Here is a 16136-nt window from a genome sequence, read left to right on the forward strand (position 1 = left end):
GCGGCGGGCCCAGGGCGCATGTGCGGGCGGCGCGGTGGGAAGCCGAGGTGAGAGTCGGGTACCCAGACGGTGGTGACCTCGCCAGGGTCGCCCGGGAGCCGGGGTCGGGACGGGCCCTCGTTTGCCCCGGCCGTGCCCAGTGGGCTGCGGGAACGGGTGGGTGCCGAAGACGGCTGGAGCCGGGGTAGGGGCGGGCGCGGCGCCGGGACTCGCCGCGGGAGCCCCCCGAGGACGTCGCTCCGGGGTGTGCGGGAGACGAGGGCGGGTCCCCGGGCCGACTTCCGGGGTCCCCGTTGGGAGCTGCAGACCCGGGCCCCTCGCTCCGATCCGGCGGCTGAAGTAGCCCCCGGGGTCTCCCCGTCTGCGGAACCGACCCTGTGGTCCGTGCACCTGCCGCTTCGCTCCCAGCCCGGCGGGGCCCGGGGCTGCGCTGCGACGCGCGGGTGGGATCTGCGGGGAGCCGTGGGCCCGGCATTCGCTGGGGGCAGCGCCGGGCGTCGTGGTTCGCGCACGGGGAAGTGTGGGGGCAACGGCCGACGCCGAGACCAGCCGGTTCTGTTCCGTCCCCCCGCGCCGTGCGCGTGTCGGAGCAGAAGGGAGCCGCGCCCGCCTCCTCGCCCCGAGCGAGCCCTGGGGCTCGCCTTCCTTCGCGGAAATTCTTTTAAGATTTTTTAATTTAGTCATTTGACAGATCACAAGCAGGCAGAGAGACGGGGGGTGGGGGAGCAGGCCCCCCGCCGAGCAGAGAGCCCGACGCGGGGCTCGATCCCAGCACCCCGAGATCATGACCTGAGCCGAAGGCAGAGGCTCAACCCACTGAACCGCCCGGGCGCCCCTGCCTTCGCATAAATGTTGACGTCTGTGCCCGCGTGTGTGCATGTTTCGTTTGCCTCCAGACGCGCTGCTGTTGACGGGACTCCGCGCTGCGCTCTGTTGAGACCGAGGGGAACCTGCGGAGCGTCGGGGGTGAGGAACCCGGCGCCGGCGTTGGGTTGCGGCAGAGTAAGGCGGTGAGCACGGAGGGGCCGCAGCTCTCTGACCCCAGCAGCGTTTTGTGCTAGGAGAATGCCCTTCACTTCGTTAATTTTTTAAAGATTTCATTATTTTTTTTTTTAAGATTTTATTTATTTATTTGACAGACAGAGATCACAAGTAAGCAGAGAGGCAGCAGAGAGAGAGGAAGGGAAGCGGACTCCCCGCTGAGCAGAGAGCCCGATGTGGGGCTCGATCCCAGGACCCTGAGATCATGACCTGAGCTGAAGGCAGAGGCTTAACCCACTGAGCCACCCAGGCGCCCCTAAAGATCTTATTTTTAAAAATAGAGTTTTACCTTTTGGACAGAGTGCACAAGTAGGGGGAATGGCAGGCAGAGGAAGAGGGGGACGCAGACTCCCTGCTGAGCGGGGAGCCCCATGCAGGGCTGCATCCCAGGACCCCGGAGCATGACCTGAGCCGAAGGCAGATGATGCTCAGCCGACTCAGCCCCCTAGGCGCCCCAAAACGCCTATTTGTACGTTGAAGTTAGACTCCGTTCTTAGCTACAGAATAAGATTAACAGTCCCTGTTCCATTCTCTCCCTCTCCCCCTTTTTAAAAAGGATTAATGCGTTTATTGGAAGAGTGTGAGAGCACGTGCGGAGGGAGGGAGCATCTCTCCCCGCTGAGTGTGGAGTCCAGTGCAGGACAGTCTTAACGCCCTGTGATGGTGACCTGAGCCGAAATCAAGAGTGCTACATCTTTTTTTTTTTTTTTTTTTTTTAATATTTTATTTATTTATTTGACCAACAGAGATCACAAGCAGGCAGAGAGGCAGGCAGAGAGGGGGGAAGCAGGCTCCTCACCAAGCAGAGAGCTCAATGCGGGGCTTGATCCCAGGACCCTGGGATCATGACCTGAGCCGAAGGCAGAGGCCCTAACCCACTGAGCCACCCAGGCGCCCCAAGTGTGCCACTCTTAACCGCCCAACCAACTGAGTCGCCCAGGCATCCTCTTCCCTTAGTGCGGGATGCAGGAAAGCCGCGGGGCCCCGGGCAGGTAGAAGAGCCTAGTATTTCTGCCTCGGTTCTCTCATCAGCCCGCTGACTTAGTCCATCATCCAGAACTGGGAGGCTCCCGGTACATACTTAGTTGGGAAATCTGGCCCTGGGGCCTTTTCCTTTAGAAAAGAAGCTGTCTTAGGGAGGAGGAGTGCTTGTTTCCCGAATGAATTGAGGAATGGGAAGTGGTGTAGCAACATTTTAATTCCCCCCTTTTTTTCTATGTTTTACCTTATAATTGCCTGCCCCTTGGCCATGTGCCCTGATTTGATCCCCTTACCGGTGTGTTTCCTGTCTTGCTGTCTGTGAGTGTATCTGAGAAGTGTTCACAGACTGTCTACTCCATGCCGAGCCCTGCTTGGATCTGCCGGACTCAGGGGTGACCCAGATGGCACAGTCCCTGGCCTGGGGGAACTTTTTGGACTTTGAAGTCAGACACGTGGGTGTGAATGTCAGTTCTCATGTAGTAGCTTTAGACCACGGGCAAGTCACTGAACCTCAGTAAGTCCTTCGTCATCTGTAAAGTGAAGGGAACATCTTGTGGGGATTCAGTGAGTCATTTAACAATGGACTGTGCACAAAAAATACCTCTTTCCCTCGCTTCTTTGCCCACTTGTTTCTGTCTGTCTGTTTGGTTTTTTTGGCTTTTAGTTAGTTGTTTGTTTGTTTTCCATAGGCTCCACACCCAATGTGGGGCTTGAACTCAGGACCCTGAGCTTGAGCATCACGTGCTCTCCCGACCGAGCCAGCCAGGCGCCCCTCCATCCATCCACTTCAGAGCTGACTGAGAAGGCTTCTGGATCTTCCCTGGCCAGGGGACGTCTCCCAGCCTCCAGCCATGCGTCTCTCTGCCATGCTGGCCTTGGCATCCAAGGTCACTCTGCCCCGCGACTACCGCTATGGGATGAGCCGTCCGGGCTCTCTTGCAGACAGGAGGAAGAACCCTCCGGGGACCCGGCGGCGCCGGGTGGCTGTGGAGCCCATCTCTGATGAAGAGTGGCATCTGTTCTGTGGGGACACGGTGAGAGCCTCGGATGGGGTGGAGTGGCGGGGGCTCCCGGACAAGCGCCCCTCCCTGACCCGCACGTCTTCCCACAGGTGGAGGTCCTGGAAGGCAAGGATGCTGGGAAGCAAGGCAAAGTGGTGCAGGTCATCCGGCAGCGCAACTGGGTGGTCCTGGAGGGACTGAACACGGTGAGCCGAGAAGGGCGGGGCTGCTCGGTCCCCTCTGTGACTGTGTGCGGGGAGCAGCCCAGGGCGGGGGAGACTGAGCCGCAGGGGCAGGGATGCAGCTGACTGCTCCGCTGTTCCCTGGGGCTGAAGCAACGGCTTTCCTCCATCAGCACTACCGCTACGTCGGCAAGACCGCAGACTTCCGGGGAACCATGATCCCCAGCGAAGCGCCCTTGCTCCATAACCAGGTCAAGCTTGTGGACCCCGTGGACAGGCAAGCACACGCGGCCCTGGTCAGAGGGTTACCTACCCTGCGGGTCTCCATAGCTGTTGGCCACACAGATACCAAAGGAACGGTGGGTCGTGGGCTCCGAAGTTGAGAGGGGCTATCCGTGTGATGGACATAAGCCCCCCTAGGTCGCCCCAGTACAGATGCACAGTGACAAGATGGTGACCTGTTTTCAGCCCCTGGCTTTTTTGCGCCGAACGCGGCAGGAAGAGCTGGTCCCAGGCCGGGTTTCTCTCTTCCACCCCCTAGGAAGCCCACCGAGGTGGAATGGAGGTTCACTGAGGCGGGAGAGCGCGTCCGTGTCTCCTCCAGATCAGGAAGAATTATCCCCAAACCTGATTTTCCCAGGGCGGACGGCATCGTCCCTGAGACGTGGACCGGTGAGGCGTGGGCTGAGGGGCAGGAAGGAGGCAGGGGCTGGGAGGAGGGGGAGTGAGGGGTGTTACGAAGCCCTCCCACCTGTGCTCCTTTCTCTGGCTCAACAGATGGTCCCAAGGACACCTCGGTGGCAGATGCTCTAGAAAGAACCTACGTGCCCCGTTTAAAGACACTGGAGGAGGAGGTGATGGAGGCCATGGGGATCCAGGAGCCGCGGAGACACAAGAAAGTCTACTGGTACTGAACCCAGGAGAGCAGCCTCTCCCCTCGTCTTCGTCGGGAAGGCCAGGGCCACTCTTCTTCAGACTCCAATAAAGAGCCAAGAGTCCGCCCTGCCCCTGCGTGTGGCTCTTGCCTTCGGGTAGACGGAGCCACCTGAGCTCCGCACTGTTTCCGGGACTGAAGGAAGGGGCCTTCTCAGAACCTGGATGGAAGTTCGCCAGCCTCCCCCTGGGCAGGGCCTGCAGCCTGCTGGGCAGGAGACCCGTGAGGGATGGGGTGCAGCCCACGGAGCGGGCGGTGGGGGGGGGGGCATGAGGCCCAGCCGCCGCGCCTCAGCATCTCCCCAGAGGAGGCTGCACACCTGTGCTTTTCCACACTGACCAATAATGGCAGAGAAATGAAGACTACACTTGTTTAATAAATTAAAAATACATCTTTACATCGTAGAACACAAACCCACGGAACGAGGGTAGAGGATGCTGGCTCTCTGAGTGGTAGGGCCTGGGTCGTCTCAGACGGGGTCTGTCAGCGGTCTTCAGTCTCCAGAAGAGAGAAGGCTTCCCCCAGTGGCCTCTTGGTAGCCACCAGAACCAGGTTTCTAGGAGAGAGCTCAGGACTGAAGATGGGCAGGAGCTCAGCGTGGAAGCCTGGAGAGAAAACAGCCGACTGGGTCATCCTCTGGCAGCCTGTGGGCGGAGCCCATCTCCCCCAGGGAAGGCTTCAGGGTGTCTAAGCAGACCCAGTTCTCTACCAGGAATGTGATGTCCACTGTACATTCTCGAAGCCTGGGGTTCTGGCTTAAAATGCAGCTCGGGGTTGGAGTCTGATTCTGCAGGGATCTGCACTGACCCGGCTTCCACCCCCACGGCAGCCCAACAGGTGTGGGGGTTGGGGGCCTGGAGGAGGAGCCTCAGCACTCCGGCTCCACCCACCCTGCAGCCAGTCCCCCATGCCGGCAGGGCACGCCGCCCTCACCCTGCTCCTGAAGGTAGAGCAGCCGGTCCAGCAGAATAAGCGACTCCACTAGCGGGGCAAGAAGCAGCGCCAGGCTGAAGAAGGCCACCACCCGGTTCTCCTGGGACAGGTGGGCCCGCAGGGCGGCCAGATTCAGTGGCAGCCGGGGGTCCAGCCCTACCCGCTGGAGCCCCCGCTGCACGTACCTGCGGGGGCCACAGGCGGCACTCAGTTTGGGTTTGAGAACCTCCACTGCCCGTCAAAACCATCCATTCCTCATCCGACTGCAACCTTGCTTCACATGTCCCCCCAGGACACATTTTCAAACGTTTCTCTGGCTGTGAGAAGTCTGTCCAGTAGCAAATTAATTGCAAAATATATCTTCAGCCAGATCTGTCCCATTATTTAACTATATTTTCAGCATTTCCCGCGCAAGAGAACGACAACTCCCTTCTAAAGAAATTTAGAGAACTGCCCGGAGACATCAACATCCACCGGCCAGGCACATTCAGGACTTCAGGATAAGCCAACAAGCAAGGCTGGTAGGGGAGTCAGACCTTCAGGTGGTGATGCCCCCTCCCCCCCCCACCTCCCCAGCCTCACTCTTCGATCTTGAGCTCGTGGACCCTGGGGATCCCCTGCACGCCGGGCCGCCGGAGCTCAGGCCGGGCCCCCCGGATGACGGTCTCCAGCGCTGCCCGGTAGCAGTGGGTGCGGAGGCCGGGCCCTGATCTCTGCAGCCGCCCCGCATACTCCTCCAGGGCGTGGCACGCTCCCTCCCGCAGCCGGTAGGGCAGCTCGTGGCCTGGCAGCCCCGCCACCCACTGGCTCAGCGGGTAGCCACCGGGGTCACTCAGCTTCATATAGCAGCAGCCCACCGAGGCCAGTGCCACCACCTCCGGGCAGGAGAAGTGCCTCAGCAGGGTGACGCTCAGGTCCCCGCACGCGTGGAGGCCAGTCAGCAGCAGGCGGGCCCCGCCCCGAGGCGGGGTCTCCAGGGGAAGCAGCAGCTCCTCGCACAGGGCCGTGGGCTCTACCCACCTAACCACATGTTGTGGGGAGCAGCGGGGGCCAGCGAGGACCACCTGTGCGGGTAGGACGGAACAAGGGCAGGTGTAAGGTCTGTCCGCTGTCCCCGTGCCACCTCGGGTCACAGGAAGAGGTGTGTCCCCTGCATTCCTTCCCAAGGAGGGAGAGAAGCTGGGGAATGGGACAACTGAACCTTGAATCAGGAGCCGGGCTGAACTCTGGGCCCCTCCCAGGAACTGCAAACCTCCTCCCCAGAGTCCCAGTGCCCTCATCTGTCGCAGCCTGGTACCTGGCCAGCCAGCCGGCCGGCGGAGCAGAACGAACACACAGGTGGAAAGCACTTGGTAACCAGAAAGTGCCTTTAAGATCTGAGGAGGCTCCGATGAGAGGGGGTGCTCGGGCGGGGTGGGGGGGCGGGCAGCAGGGTTAGTCGGCACCATCTCAACCCCAGGAGCGGGAAAGAGCAGGTCCAGCCAAGCAAACCCGGCCCGCGCCCCGGCTGCAGGGAAAGCGGGCCTACCTGTGGGCGCCTCTTTTCCTCCTTCTCCAGAGCCTGCAGGAGCTCCCGGTCCAGGCGCTGCGCTCTCTCCACCAGTCTCGGATCCCCTTCAACACTCTTCACCGTCAGCCCCAGCCCCAGGGACATGAACCGGGAGAGATGGCCCTGGGGTCACGAGAGCAAGGGCGGAGACAGCCCTGTCCAGTGCCCCTCCCCTGAGCGCCTCCCTTGAGGTGGCCCAGACCCCCAGAAAGCTTACCCGCCCTGCCAACTTCCACCACTCCCCGACACCTGCTTCCAGGGGCCTGTGGACACACAACCTGCCTCCTGCTTTCTGTCCCCACAACGCAAGAAAAGAAATCCCAAACCCCAAACCGCAGAATATTGGGAGTCTGACCCACCTGGCCTGAACCTATATCCACAACCTGGGTGCAGCCTGTGAGGTCACTCAGCTTCTTCACCAACTACAAGGGGCGGGAACAAAGCTCTCCTGGCCACCGGTCCTCGGTTCCCAGAGCAAACACCCACAGTGAGGGGGGAGGGGCGGCAGGGGGCCCAGGGAGATGGCAGGGGTTGGGGGGGAGGGGCAGGGAAGAGAAAGGAGATGGGGAAACCAAGATGGAGGGCGCTGACCCCAGGCTCAGGCTCCACTCCCTGCTCCTCTTAGTACCAACAAGCAGAGGAGCCCCCGCGTGAAGCCCAGATCGGACGGAGGCCGTGGGAAACGGGAAGAGGACAGTGATTTGGACACAGCCGCCAACCAGCCCATCCAAAGGACGAACACGTGACCCAAAGGCAGCCTCGAGGCAGGATTATGGCACGCCTGCCCAGGGCCATCCCGCAGGGGACACAAGGTGCCCACACCCCAGTAACCCGCAGCGTGTGCTCCCACACGCCGCCGCACGCCAGCCGCCTCACCTCTCCCAGCCTCCGGATCTCGTGCTGCTTCTTGGGCCTGACGTGTTTCCGGAACGGAGCTGTCAGGCGGGAGCTCTGGCTGGGGTTCTCCAGGAACTCGGAGGGGGTCTGAAACCCAGGTGTCCGGGTAAAGGCCAGGGCACAGGCTGTGGACTTCAGGGCGAGCAGGGAGAGGGGCCACACCGAACTGTACCTGCGACAGGCCGGCCGGGACCCCAGTGAACAGCTCCATTGCAACCCAACTGCACCAGTCTGCAACCCAGGAAGCCCCGGGGAGACTGTGAGCCTGAGTCCCCCAGCCCGGGGCCCCTCTTGCCCATACCTGACCACTTCCCCTTCCCCGGGCACCCCCAGCAGCTGTGTGGCCAGCTGGGGAGGCTTCAGTCCATCCAGCGCTTCCTGCCATGAGCCTGGGAGTGTGGCCCACAGGTTGTCTGTGAAGAATTCCTGCAGGAGGGGAGAAGCGGGCTGGCCACTGCCCTCCCCACTCCTCCCGGCCCCTCCAGACACAGGGCCGCTGGCTGAAGCCGGCAGGTGCCCCCTCCCCAGCCTGGGCCCTGCTCCCCCACACCCCCAGGGGCCCAGGCAGCATCCTGGACCTGCCTCTCCTTGCTGCACTTCCCCCGCCTGCGGCTCTGTCTGCTCCACACAGCTGAGCCTGAGAGTGGGGCCAGCGTCTCACCGCGGCACGGGCGACAGCTCAGTGACCGGCCCGTGGTGTCAGCGCTGCCGCTGAGCACTCCGCCGTCATGCCACGGAACACTGCGCGTGCCAGACGTGGTGTGTGACAGAAGGCATTCTTGGTCACACGCTATTCCCCACCCGTTCTGGAGTTCTGCTCACGCACCAAGCTCTAGTCTAGGCTCAGAGGACACACAAAGAAACAGACACTGTTCTTGTTCTCGAAAAGCTGACATTAAAAAAAAAACCAGGGGCGCCTGGGTGGCTCAGTGGGTTAAGCCGCTGCCTTCGGCTCAGGTCATGATCTCAGGGTCCTGGGATCGAGTCCCGCGTCGGGCTCTCTGCTCGGCAGGGAGCCTGTTTCCTCCTCCTCTCTCTCTCTGCCTGCCTTTCTACCTACTTGTGATCTCTCTCTGTCAAATAAATAAATAAAATCTTTAAAAAAAAAAAAAAAAACAAAAAACCAAAAACGTAACTCCAGGAAGCATCGAATGCCACGCAGACAGTAAAACCCTGATCAGGCGGGTTTGACGGAGTCCGAGAGAGCACTCCAGAGAGCACCAGGGACGGCTGGTGTGAGGAGCTGGCGCTGGAGCCCAGACGCGGATGAGGGACACACAAAGGCAGTAGTTGCGGGACGGAGGGAGGACGTGGGGGTCAAAGACAGCAAACTGCCAGTTATAAACACATCTCAGAGAAGAAACGTATGGCAGGCTGACATAGCTAACAATACTGGGCTGCATATGTGACAGTTGCAGAGGGTAGATCTTAAAAGTTCTCCAAAAAAAGTGGATCTCCCTTCAGCTCAGGTCATGATCCCAGGGTCCTGGGAATCAAGCCCCAAACTGGACTCTCTGCTAGCAGGAAGCCTGCTTCTCCCTTTCACTATCTGTGCTCTCTCCCTCTCTCAAGCAAATAAAGTCTTTTAAAAAACTCCGCTAACAGGAAACACTTATCAAAGACTTTAATATGCCAGGCGCTGTCCAAAACATTTTTCCTGTATTAATGCATTTAATCTTCAACCAAACCTGTAAGTAGTGGCTCAGCTCCCATCTTATACTGAAGGAGACTGCCACACTGCAGTTCAGTAACTTGTCCAACTCAAAAACCTAGTTAAGTAGCAAAGCTGGGACCTGAAACCGACTGGACTCTAGTTCTTGCCCCTAACCACTCTGTTCTGCTGCCTTCCTGTGCAGGAAAACATTCAGGCACACTACTAAGTGCAAAGGCCCAGGTGCCCACCATGTCTGTAGAACAGAAATCAGGCCAGAATATGTGTGGAGAGTGAACGTGGGAAAACCAATCAGGCCAGAATATGTGTGGAGAGTGAACGTGGGAAAACCAGCGTGATGGCCTTCAAGTGGCAGCAGGAGACAGACTGTGCAGCATTTTCCAGGTACCAGTAAGGAGTTAAGATTTCATGAAAGCATCCAGGAAATAAGGCAGCATTTTTTTTTTCTTTTGTAAAGATTTTATTTATTTATTTATTTATTTATTTATTTATTTATTTATTTATTTGACAGACGAAGATCACAAGCAGCCAGAGAGGCAGGCAGAGAGAGGGGGGAAGCAGGCTCCCTGCTGAGCAGAGAGACGGATGCGGGGCTCCATCCCAGGACTCTGGGATCATGACCTGAGCTGAAGGCAGAGGCTTAACCCACTGAGCCACCCAGGCGCCCCTTCCTTTTTTTCTCTTAAGTAAACTCTACACCCAACCTGAGGCTCAGACTTACTACTCTACCACGGACCCAGCCAGAAGCCCCTCATCAGATGAAGGTTTTAAAGAGATCAATCGGGCTGCTTTGTGAAGAAGTGGTCATAGGACAGACACAGAGATTCGTCAGAAAGTGGTCCAGGAGCGAGGACGGTGGCTTGGCCCCCGGGGGTAGCGATGGAGATGGGAACAAACGGGTGAACTTGGTCTCTATCCTGCAGGCAGAGCTCAGGGAAGGCCTCGAGGGCACATCAGCGAAGGAGAGAGCTGCGTCTAGGGTGCTCCTGGGTCTGGGGGCCGAAAGCGTCTGTGGACGCCGGTGCTTCGGGGTCACCCACCGGCTCACTCGTGCTTCCCCGTGAGCCTGCAGACAGCGGTTACGACCACGGCGGAGAAGCCGGGGCTCGGCGGACCCGGCGAAGAGGGCAGGAAGGCAGCCCGACCCCGAAGCTCTAACTCCACGCCCCGCTGAGCCAGGGGGTTCAGCCACAGCGGGGCGGATTCTGGGACAGCGCGCCCGCGCCCGCGCCTTCCCCCGGACGTGCGAGGCGAGCAGCCGCCCCGAGGTCAGGAGTCCTCGCGCGCACGTCCGAGAACACCGAGGGTGGAGGCCCCCGTCGTGCACAGACGCGCGGGGGACGGCGCGGAGCCCCCCCGCCGTCCGCCCGCCGCGCGCCCCCGCCCGCCGCGCCCCGCCCCGCGCACCCCCCGGGCTCACGATGATGTAGGCGTCCAGGATGGGGCGGTAGCGCGCCAGCACGCGCGTGAGCTTCCCCGCCAGCTGCCTCCGCTGCTCCGGAGAGAGGCCGCGCGCCGAGACGCCCGACATCCCGAGGGCCAGCCGGGGCGTCGGCCGCGAGCGCGCGCTGCGCGGGGACCAGGGTCGGGGACACGGGGGCGTGGGCCCTCGGCTCTCCGCACCCCCGACACCGCGTCCCCCGCCGGCCGCTGGGACAGAAGACCGGACGCGCCCCTGACGTCACAGCTCGCGACACGGCGCGGGCGCACACGTGGGGCGGGGCGCCGCGCACGGCGTCACAGAGGCGAGCCGCGGCGCCCGGGCCCGCCCCTCCCCGCGCAGTCCCCGCCCCTCCCCGCGCAGTCCCCGCCCCTCCCCGCGCAGTCCCCGCCTGCCCCGGAAGTGGGGCCGGTCCCGCGAGCGGCGTTTCTCGCGAGGCGCGGCCTCCCCACCTTCGAGTTGTACCTCCACGGGGCTAGAGGGGCCGGGGAGCGCATCCCGCCCCCGCCGCCCCCCACGCCGCCGCCGCCGCCGCCGCCGCTGCCGCTGCTCACGCACTCGGAGTCCCTGGCCTCGCTCCCGGAGGCGGGGGCGCTGCGGGCGCGCGCACGCCGGCCCCCGGCGCGGTCCAACCCGCGCGCCTACCGGCCGGGGCCTCGCCGGCGCGCGCCGACTTCCGCATCCAGCTCCGGGCGCTTCCGCTCCTAGCGGGGCCGCTGGGCGGTAGGTGGGGCGCGCGGGGCGCGCGGGGCTCTCGGTGGCCGCCCCCCCCCCGGCGTGCCCGCTCCCGAAGGCGGCCCGCAGCGGCGGTTCCCCGGCGGGTGGGTGTTGTCACAGGGCCTGCGGCGGGAGCGGGGCTGCGTGCGAGGCGCGCGGGGGGTCCCCGCACCTGGGGCCGACGGAGCCGCGCGGGGGGGGGGGGCGCGATCCTGACCCCCGGGTCCGGCCCCGCCACCGGCCGCACGAAGACCTCCGCGCCCGGGCGGACGATGGAGCTCCCGCGTTCCGGCTCGCGGGGCTCCGACTTCGAGCTCGTTGGCCCCGCAGCCCCCGCAGCCCCCTCGGTTTCGGAATGAGACAGCTCGGCCGAGGGCAGGTGACCCTCGCGAGCCCTACCGCTGGGGAGCTGGGGGCCGCGCCAGCGTGCTGGCTTCCGGGCTCGGGCCGTGCTCCGGACGGCGTTTCCCGCACGCTGGCGGGTGGCTCTGCTGTCTTTCCAGCCTTAAGCCCCCGCAGGCGGGTCTTACCGTTCCGCAGGCGAGCCCGCTCGCTTACCAGGTTCGCTTTCTTCCCCAGGGTGTCCTCCGGTCCCCCCGATGTCGGCCCGGGGGGTTCGGCAGAGGATGAGTCCTCCGTCTTCCTGTCATCAGTAACCATTCTTCCCACCTGCGCCCTCGCCGTCCGCTGTTCTCATGTCTACCTTGCTCCTCAATCTAGATTTTGGTGAACCCCCCCCAAAAAAAGCAGTTGAGGGGAATGCCAAGCACCGTAAATTTGTCAGGAAGCGGCGACTCCTGGAACGGAGGGGCTTTCTGAATAAGAAGAACCAGCCACCGGGCAAGGCGCCTAAGCTGAACTCCGAACCTGCAAAGAAAGGGGAGACTTCGAGCGTGGATGGCGCTTGGAAGGTCTCTCCCTTTCCAAAAAAGAAGAGCGTTGCCTCCAGCAGTGGACCAGAGCAGTCCCTGGACAAGAAGGCTGCAGTGCCGTGGCTGACCCCAGCCCCTGCGCAGAAGGCCGGGACCTCGGTGGGGAAGGTGGATTTGCTGGGGGAGTTCCAGAGTGCCCTTCCAAAGATTAGGAACCATCCAGCGCGCCCCCACAAGAAGGGCCCCCAGAAGAACCTTACTCAGAAGAACGCCCCACAGAGCTCCTCCCAACCTCATTCAGACGATAAGTGTTCCGGAGCATCTCAGAAGATGGTGGCCATTGACTGTGAGATGGTGGGCACGGGTCCCAAGGGGCATGTCAGCTCCCTGGCCCGATGTAGCATCGTCAGCTACCACGGAGACGTGCTCTATGATGAGTACGTCCTTCCCCCCTGCCACATCGTGGACTACCGGACCAGGTGGAGTGGCATCCGGAAGCAGCACATGGTGAATGCTACCCCTTTCAAGGTCGCCCGGGGCCAGGTGAGAGGCATGGGGTGCGCTGGACACAGCGAGGCACAGACCATTCCTCAGCCAGCGGGTTCAGCCTGGGAAGGAGGCAGGTGGACGGCCAGGCGAAGGGGGCTTCCTGCTGAGGTGAGGCAGGCTGAGAGTCCAGGAAGTTCCAGGTCGCTGCCGTGACCGAACGGGGGCAGCTGAGACCTACCTGAGCTCCCAAAACCAGTTCTCCTCTGGGAACTGGGAATCCACACAGGGAGGTAACCGCTGCCCAGGGGCAGAGCAACAGCCTCAAAGGGCGAGGGAAAGGGCTCCGTTTGGGAATGGTTGGTAGAGCTGGAGTTTGGGGCTGGGCATGGAGAGGTGGAGACGGTTCTCAAGCTTCAGTGTGGCAGGCATGGGACCTGTGGGGGCCGCCTGCGCAGGGTGCTGTGCACACCTGGGACAGGGAGCCTGAAGCAGAGGGGATAAAGCACATGGCGCAGGCGTGTTGGGGCTCTGGCTTCACTCACCCAGCACACCTCCCCGTGGTGGCCCCCGTGCTGGAGGCCCGACGGGGGAGCGGCTGGTCTCAGGGGGCCTCCAGGGGGCGCCCGTGGTCCGCGTCAGTGGCTTCAGCTCCCTGTTCTCCAACCCAGCGGCTCTATCTGTTCTAGTGGTTGTGTTCTCCGTCTGACCCTCCAGGAGCTTCACCAGGGCAGCCGGGGGCCGGATCTTAGAGAGCACTTGGGAGGAAGGGCCGCACACTGTGGGCACCGCTGAGTAGGGTTGGAGAGAGGCAGGAGGTGGAATGGGTCTGAGATCTCAACTCCGCTTACCTCGGAGGAGGGCTGTGTGTCGAATGAACGCCCAGCGAAGGTGTTGGCGGCCGGTAAATGGCAGTGGTGGTCGGGAACCCGCAGGGACCTCGTTGATCGTAGACTCCTGTCCGGTGTTTGTCCTGACGCCCTTCCCGGTGCCTGTGCTGGGGTGTGAGGCTAGGGGGTCTGGCCCCGTTTGGGAGCTCCTGGGGGTTCTGCACCGACCACAGGACTGCCACTCTTGTTCACAAATGGGGCCCCACTTGGGGAATGGCCTTCAGACCTCACGGCACATTCTTTGGTGGTTCTCCTGCTTTAAGATCCTGAAATGGCGACAGGTTATTGCTTGGTCTCAGGACTCCTGTGAATAAGGTTCCCGGGCAGCAGGGGAACGAGTTGAGCAGCGGGGCTGGCGTCCAGGCCGCTGGACCGCTTCCCTCTGCAGCCCGAGTCTCTTTCGTAGCTCGTAGGCCCTTCCAGCATCTGACGGAAACCATAGACCCAACGCCCAGAAGAGCCCCACGTGCATAAACTATTTGCCTGTGACTTGGGACCCTGTTCCCTCCGCGCAGCCCATCTTCGACTGCGTTTGTCCAGCACGTGGGGTGGCTGGGGGAGTTCCCATAGCGGGCCTGAAAACTGCAGAGTCCACAAGCGTCTCACACGGGACTGGGATTTGGGACTGGGGCGACTTAGCCTGTCGTCAGGGTAGAAATAAAGGAGAAGATACGGAGCCGCTGCTAAATCCAAACCAGGTCATGTCACGGAGCTGGGCCTCAGATGGAAGACACCTTGTGGGGGGGGATGAGGCGGGCGAGTGCGTGGTGGAAGAGAGTCCGGAGGGACCCGTGGGCACGTTGAGCCTCCGGGACGCAGGACTCCCCCCCCCCCCCCCAGCCGCCTCCGCCGCCTCCTCCGCCTCCTCACCCCCACATCCTCTGTTCCTGTTTCAGATTCTGAAGATCCTCACGGGGAAGATCGTGGTGGGACACGCCATCCACAACGACTTCAAAGCCCTCCAGTACTTCCACCCCAAGTCCCTCACCCGTGACACCTCCCACATCCCACCCCTCAACCGGAAGGCCGACTGCCCGGAGAATGCCACCATGTCCCTGAAGACTCTCACCAAGAAGCTTCTGAACCGGGACATCCAGGTAGCGACTCCCCAGATGCTGCGGGGCCCTCGGCGTGGGGGGTGGGGAGTGGGGGGCCCTCTTTGCTGCCTCGCTGCAGACTCTGGCCCCAGAATCACCCTGGACGGCGATGCGGGCGGGCCACCCTGATGGGAAGAGCTTGGCACAAAGGGGCCCCATAGTCTCTCCACCTGTATGTGGGGCCACGGTTCCTGTTCTCTGCTGCGCAGTGTCCTGGGGGTGGGGGGGTGTTTGGGAGAAGGAACATCTTCCGGTGTGTGCAGAAGCCCGGCTGGGAAAGGGAGAAGGCACAGCATGCTGCTCTGAGAGCCCGCGGAGTGGGTATCTCGGTCTCCTGTGTCACGCTTGCACGGGGAGGATGGCCCGCCTGGCAGGAAGGCGGCGCACGCCGTGTAGAGAGCGGCTGTGGAAGCGGGGAGGTGCCGGACTCGGGAGGTCCGCCGGGGATCTGGAACATCGTGTGTGGCGAGCACAGAGCAGCGCGGCATGGAGAGCCCGCAGCAGGCCCCGGGGCGGGCAGGAGTGCGGGACTGGAGCCCGGCCTGCAAGGACCCAGCGGCGGTGGCGTGTCGGGCCGGGGGAGCCCGTCGGGATGGAGGAAAGAGGCTCTTATGGCTTCACGCTCTTGTCTCCCTCCCGTGTTCAGGTTGGGAAGAGTGGACATTCGTCCGTGGAAGACGCACAGGCCGCCATGGAGCTGTACAAGTTGGTCGAAGTCGAGTGGGAGCAGCACCTGGCCCAGAGCCCCCCGAAAGACTAGCGGCAGCGGGGGCGCTGCCCCCAGAGAACCGGGGCTCCGCCTGCTGGCGAGCTCAGCTGTGAGGGGGACACACGCCCACCCCGGGCTTAATACTTATGAGATCTCACGTCAGGCGTCGTGTCGTGTGTCTGGTTAAGGCCTCCAAGGAAGCAGGACAGCCCCACAGCCCCGCGCCGCTCCCCTCTTCCATGGTGCTAAGCCCGGGTCCCAGGGTGCCGGCCTCCAGCGGGCCTTCGACCTCCACGGGCAGGGCCCCTGCGCAGTGTCGCTGCCCCTGCTGCCTTATCACCGGGGAGGCTGCGGGTCCCATTTCACGCCTTCTGTTCTCAAGTAACGAGCAGCACCCCTCTCCCTCTCAAGTACCCTGGCGGGTGGCAGTGTGTCCCAGACCGCACTGAGCTGAGAGTCCCCGCCTGTCGCCCATCCTTCTCACCCTGATCTCGGGAGGGCCCGGCCCGGGCAGGTCCAGTTCTTCGGGCTCCAAGGCAGTAGAGGTCAGAGCGTGACTGGGGAATCAACTTTTCTGACTGAGGAAAGCAGTCCCTTTCCTAAGGTCTTGGAGGGTTTGTTTAATGTAGATCCCCCTTGGTAGGTTAAAAAAGAATTTTAAGTGTTTTCGTGGTTTTTAGTCTTTTATCTCTAAAGACTCAAATTATTCCCTCGATAAACTTTTATAACGGAAA

At 62.1% G+C, this 16136-nt stretch overlaps 3 protein-coding genes across 9 annotated transcripts; 2 read left to right on the forward strand and 1 right to left on the reverse strand.

Annotated features, from left to right (window-relative positions):
- MRPL24 (mitochondrial ribosomal protein L24) lies at window positions 1-4211 on the forward strand. 4 transcript variants are annotated; one of them, XM_059413637.1, is made up of 7 exons: window positions 1-47; window positions 897-1010; window positions 2712-3056; window positions 3134-3229; window positions 3379-3482; window positions 3747-3877; window positions 3983-4211. In XM_059413637.1, the coding sequence occupies exons 3-7, from the start codon at window positions 2874-2876 to the stop codon at window positions 4117-4119; spliced, it is 651 nt and encodes a 216-aa protein (XP_059269620.1). In that variant the 5' UTR covers window positions 1-47; window positions 897-1010; window positions 2712-2873; the 3' UTR covers window positions 4120-4211. The 4 variants fall into 4 exon arrangements, with proteins under 4 accessions (XP_059269620.1, XP_059269622.1, XP_059269619.1 ...); XM_059413639.1 differs by having other exon boundaries at window positions 3-47; window positions 897-966; XM_059413636.1 differs by lacking the exon at window positions 1-47 and adding an exon at window positions 54-156.
- A 284-nt stretch (window positions 4212-4495) lies between these two features.
- METTL25B (methyltransferase like 25B) lies at window positions 4496-11169 on the reverse strand. Of its 3 annotated transcripts, none has more exons than XM_059413633.1 (8): window positions 11097-11169; window positions 7820-7944; window positions 7498-7605; window positions 6981-7043; window positions 6601-6744; window positions 5655-6136; window positions 5073-5257; window positions 4496-4744 (listed from the first exon to the last, which is right to left on the reverse strand). In XM_059413633.1, exons 2-8 carry the CDS (start codon window positions 7901-7903, stop codon window positions 4623-4625), a joined length of 1188 nt encoding a protein of 395 aa, XP_059269616.1. In that variant the 5' UTR covers window positions 7904-7944; window positions 11097-11169; the 3' UTR covers window positions 4496-4622. The 3 variants fall into 3 exon arrangements, with proteins under 3 accessions (XP_059269616.1, XP_059269615.1, XP_059269614.1); XM_059413632.1 differs by lacking the exon at window positions 11097-11169 and adding an exon at window positions 10598-10885; XM_059413631.1 differs by lacking the exon at window positions 11097-11169 and adding an exon at window positions 10611-10882 and having other exon boundaries at window positions 7498-7690.
- Window positions 11170-11265: 96 nt separating this feature from the next.
- ISG20L2 (interferon stimulated exonuclease gene 20 like 2) lies at window positions 11266-16136 on the forward strand. 2 transcript variants are annotated; one of them, XM_059413635.1, is made up of 4 exons: window positions 11266-11354; window positions 11928-12763; window positions 14493-14693; window positions 15340-16136. In XM_059413635.1, the coding sequence occupies exons 2-4, from the start codon at window positions 12044-12046 to the stop codon at window positions 15451-15453; spliced, it is 1035 nt and encodes a 344-aa protein (XP_059269618.1). In that variant the 5' UTR covers window positions 11266-11354; window positions 11928-12043; the 3' UTR covers window positions 15454-16136. The 2 variants fall into 2 exon arrangements, with proteins under 2 accessions (XP_059269618.1, XP_059269617.1); XM_059413634.1 differs by lacking the exon at window positions 11266-11354 and adding an exon at window positions 11362-11452.

Source organism: Mustela nigripes, chromosome 10, assembly GCF_022355385.1.
Source record: "Mustela nigripes isolate SB6536 chromosome 10, MUSNIG.SB6536, whole genome shotgun sequence".
Lineage (NCBI taxonomy): Eukaryota > Metazoa > Chordata > Mammalia > Carnivora > Mustelidae > Mustela > Mustela nigripes.

Coding starts and splice junctions, on each gene's coding strand:
- METTL25B (XM_059413631.1), bottom strand. CDS start 10,721: ATGTCGGGCGTCTCGGCGCGCGGCCTCTCTCCGGAGCAGCGGAGGCAG. Junction 7,945..10,610: donor TCCTGGACGCCTACATCATC/GTGAGCCCGGGG, acceptor CCCCTCCTGCAG/GAATTCTTCACAGACAACCT. Junction 4,745..5,072: donor GCTCTACCTTCAGGAGCAGG/GTGAGGGCGGCG, acceptor TTTTCTCTCCAG/GCTTCCACGCTGAGCTCCTG.
- MRPL24 (XM_059413637.1), top strand. CDS start 2,874: ATGCGTCTCTCTGCCATGCTGGCCTTGGCATCCAAGGTCACTCTGCCC. Junction 3,483..3,746: donor CTTGTGGACCCCGTGGACAG/GCAAGCACACGC, acceptor TCCACCCCCTAG/GAAGCCCACCGAGGTGGAAT. Junction 3,878..3,982: donor CGTCCCTGAGACGTGGACCG/GTGAGGCGTGGG, acceptor CTGGCTCAACAG/ATGGTCCCAAGGACACCTCG.
- ISG20L2 (XM_059413635.1), top strand. CDS start 12,044: ATGTCTACCTTGCTCCTCAATCTAGATTTTGGTGAACCCCCCCCAAAA. Junction 12,764..14,492: donor TCAAGGTCGCCCGGGGCCAG/GTGAGAGGCATG, acceptor TTCCTGTTTCAG/ATTCTGAAGATCCTCACGGG. Junction 14,694..15,339: donor TTCTGAACCGGGACATCCAG/GTAGCGACTCCC, acceptor TCCCGTGTTCAG/GTTGGGAAGAGTGGACATTC.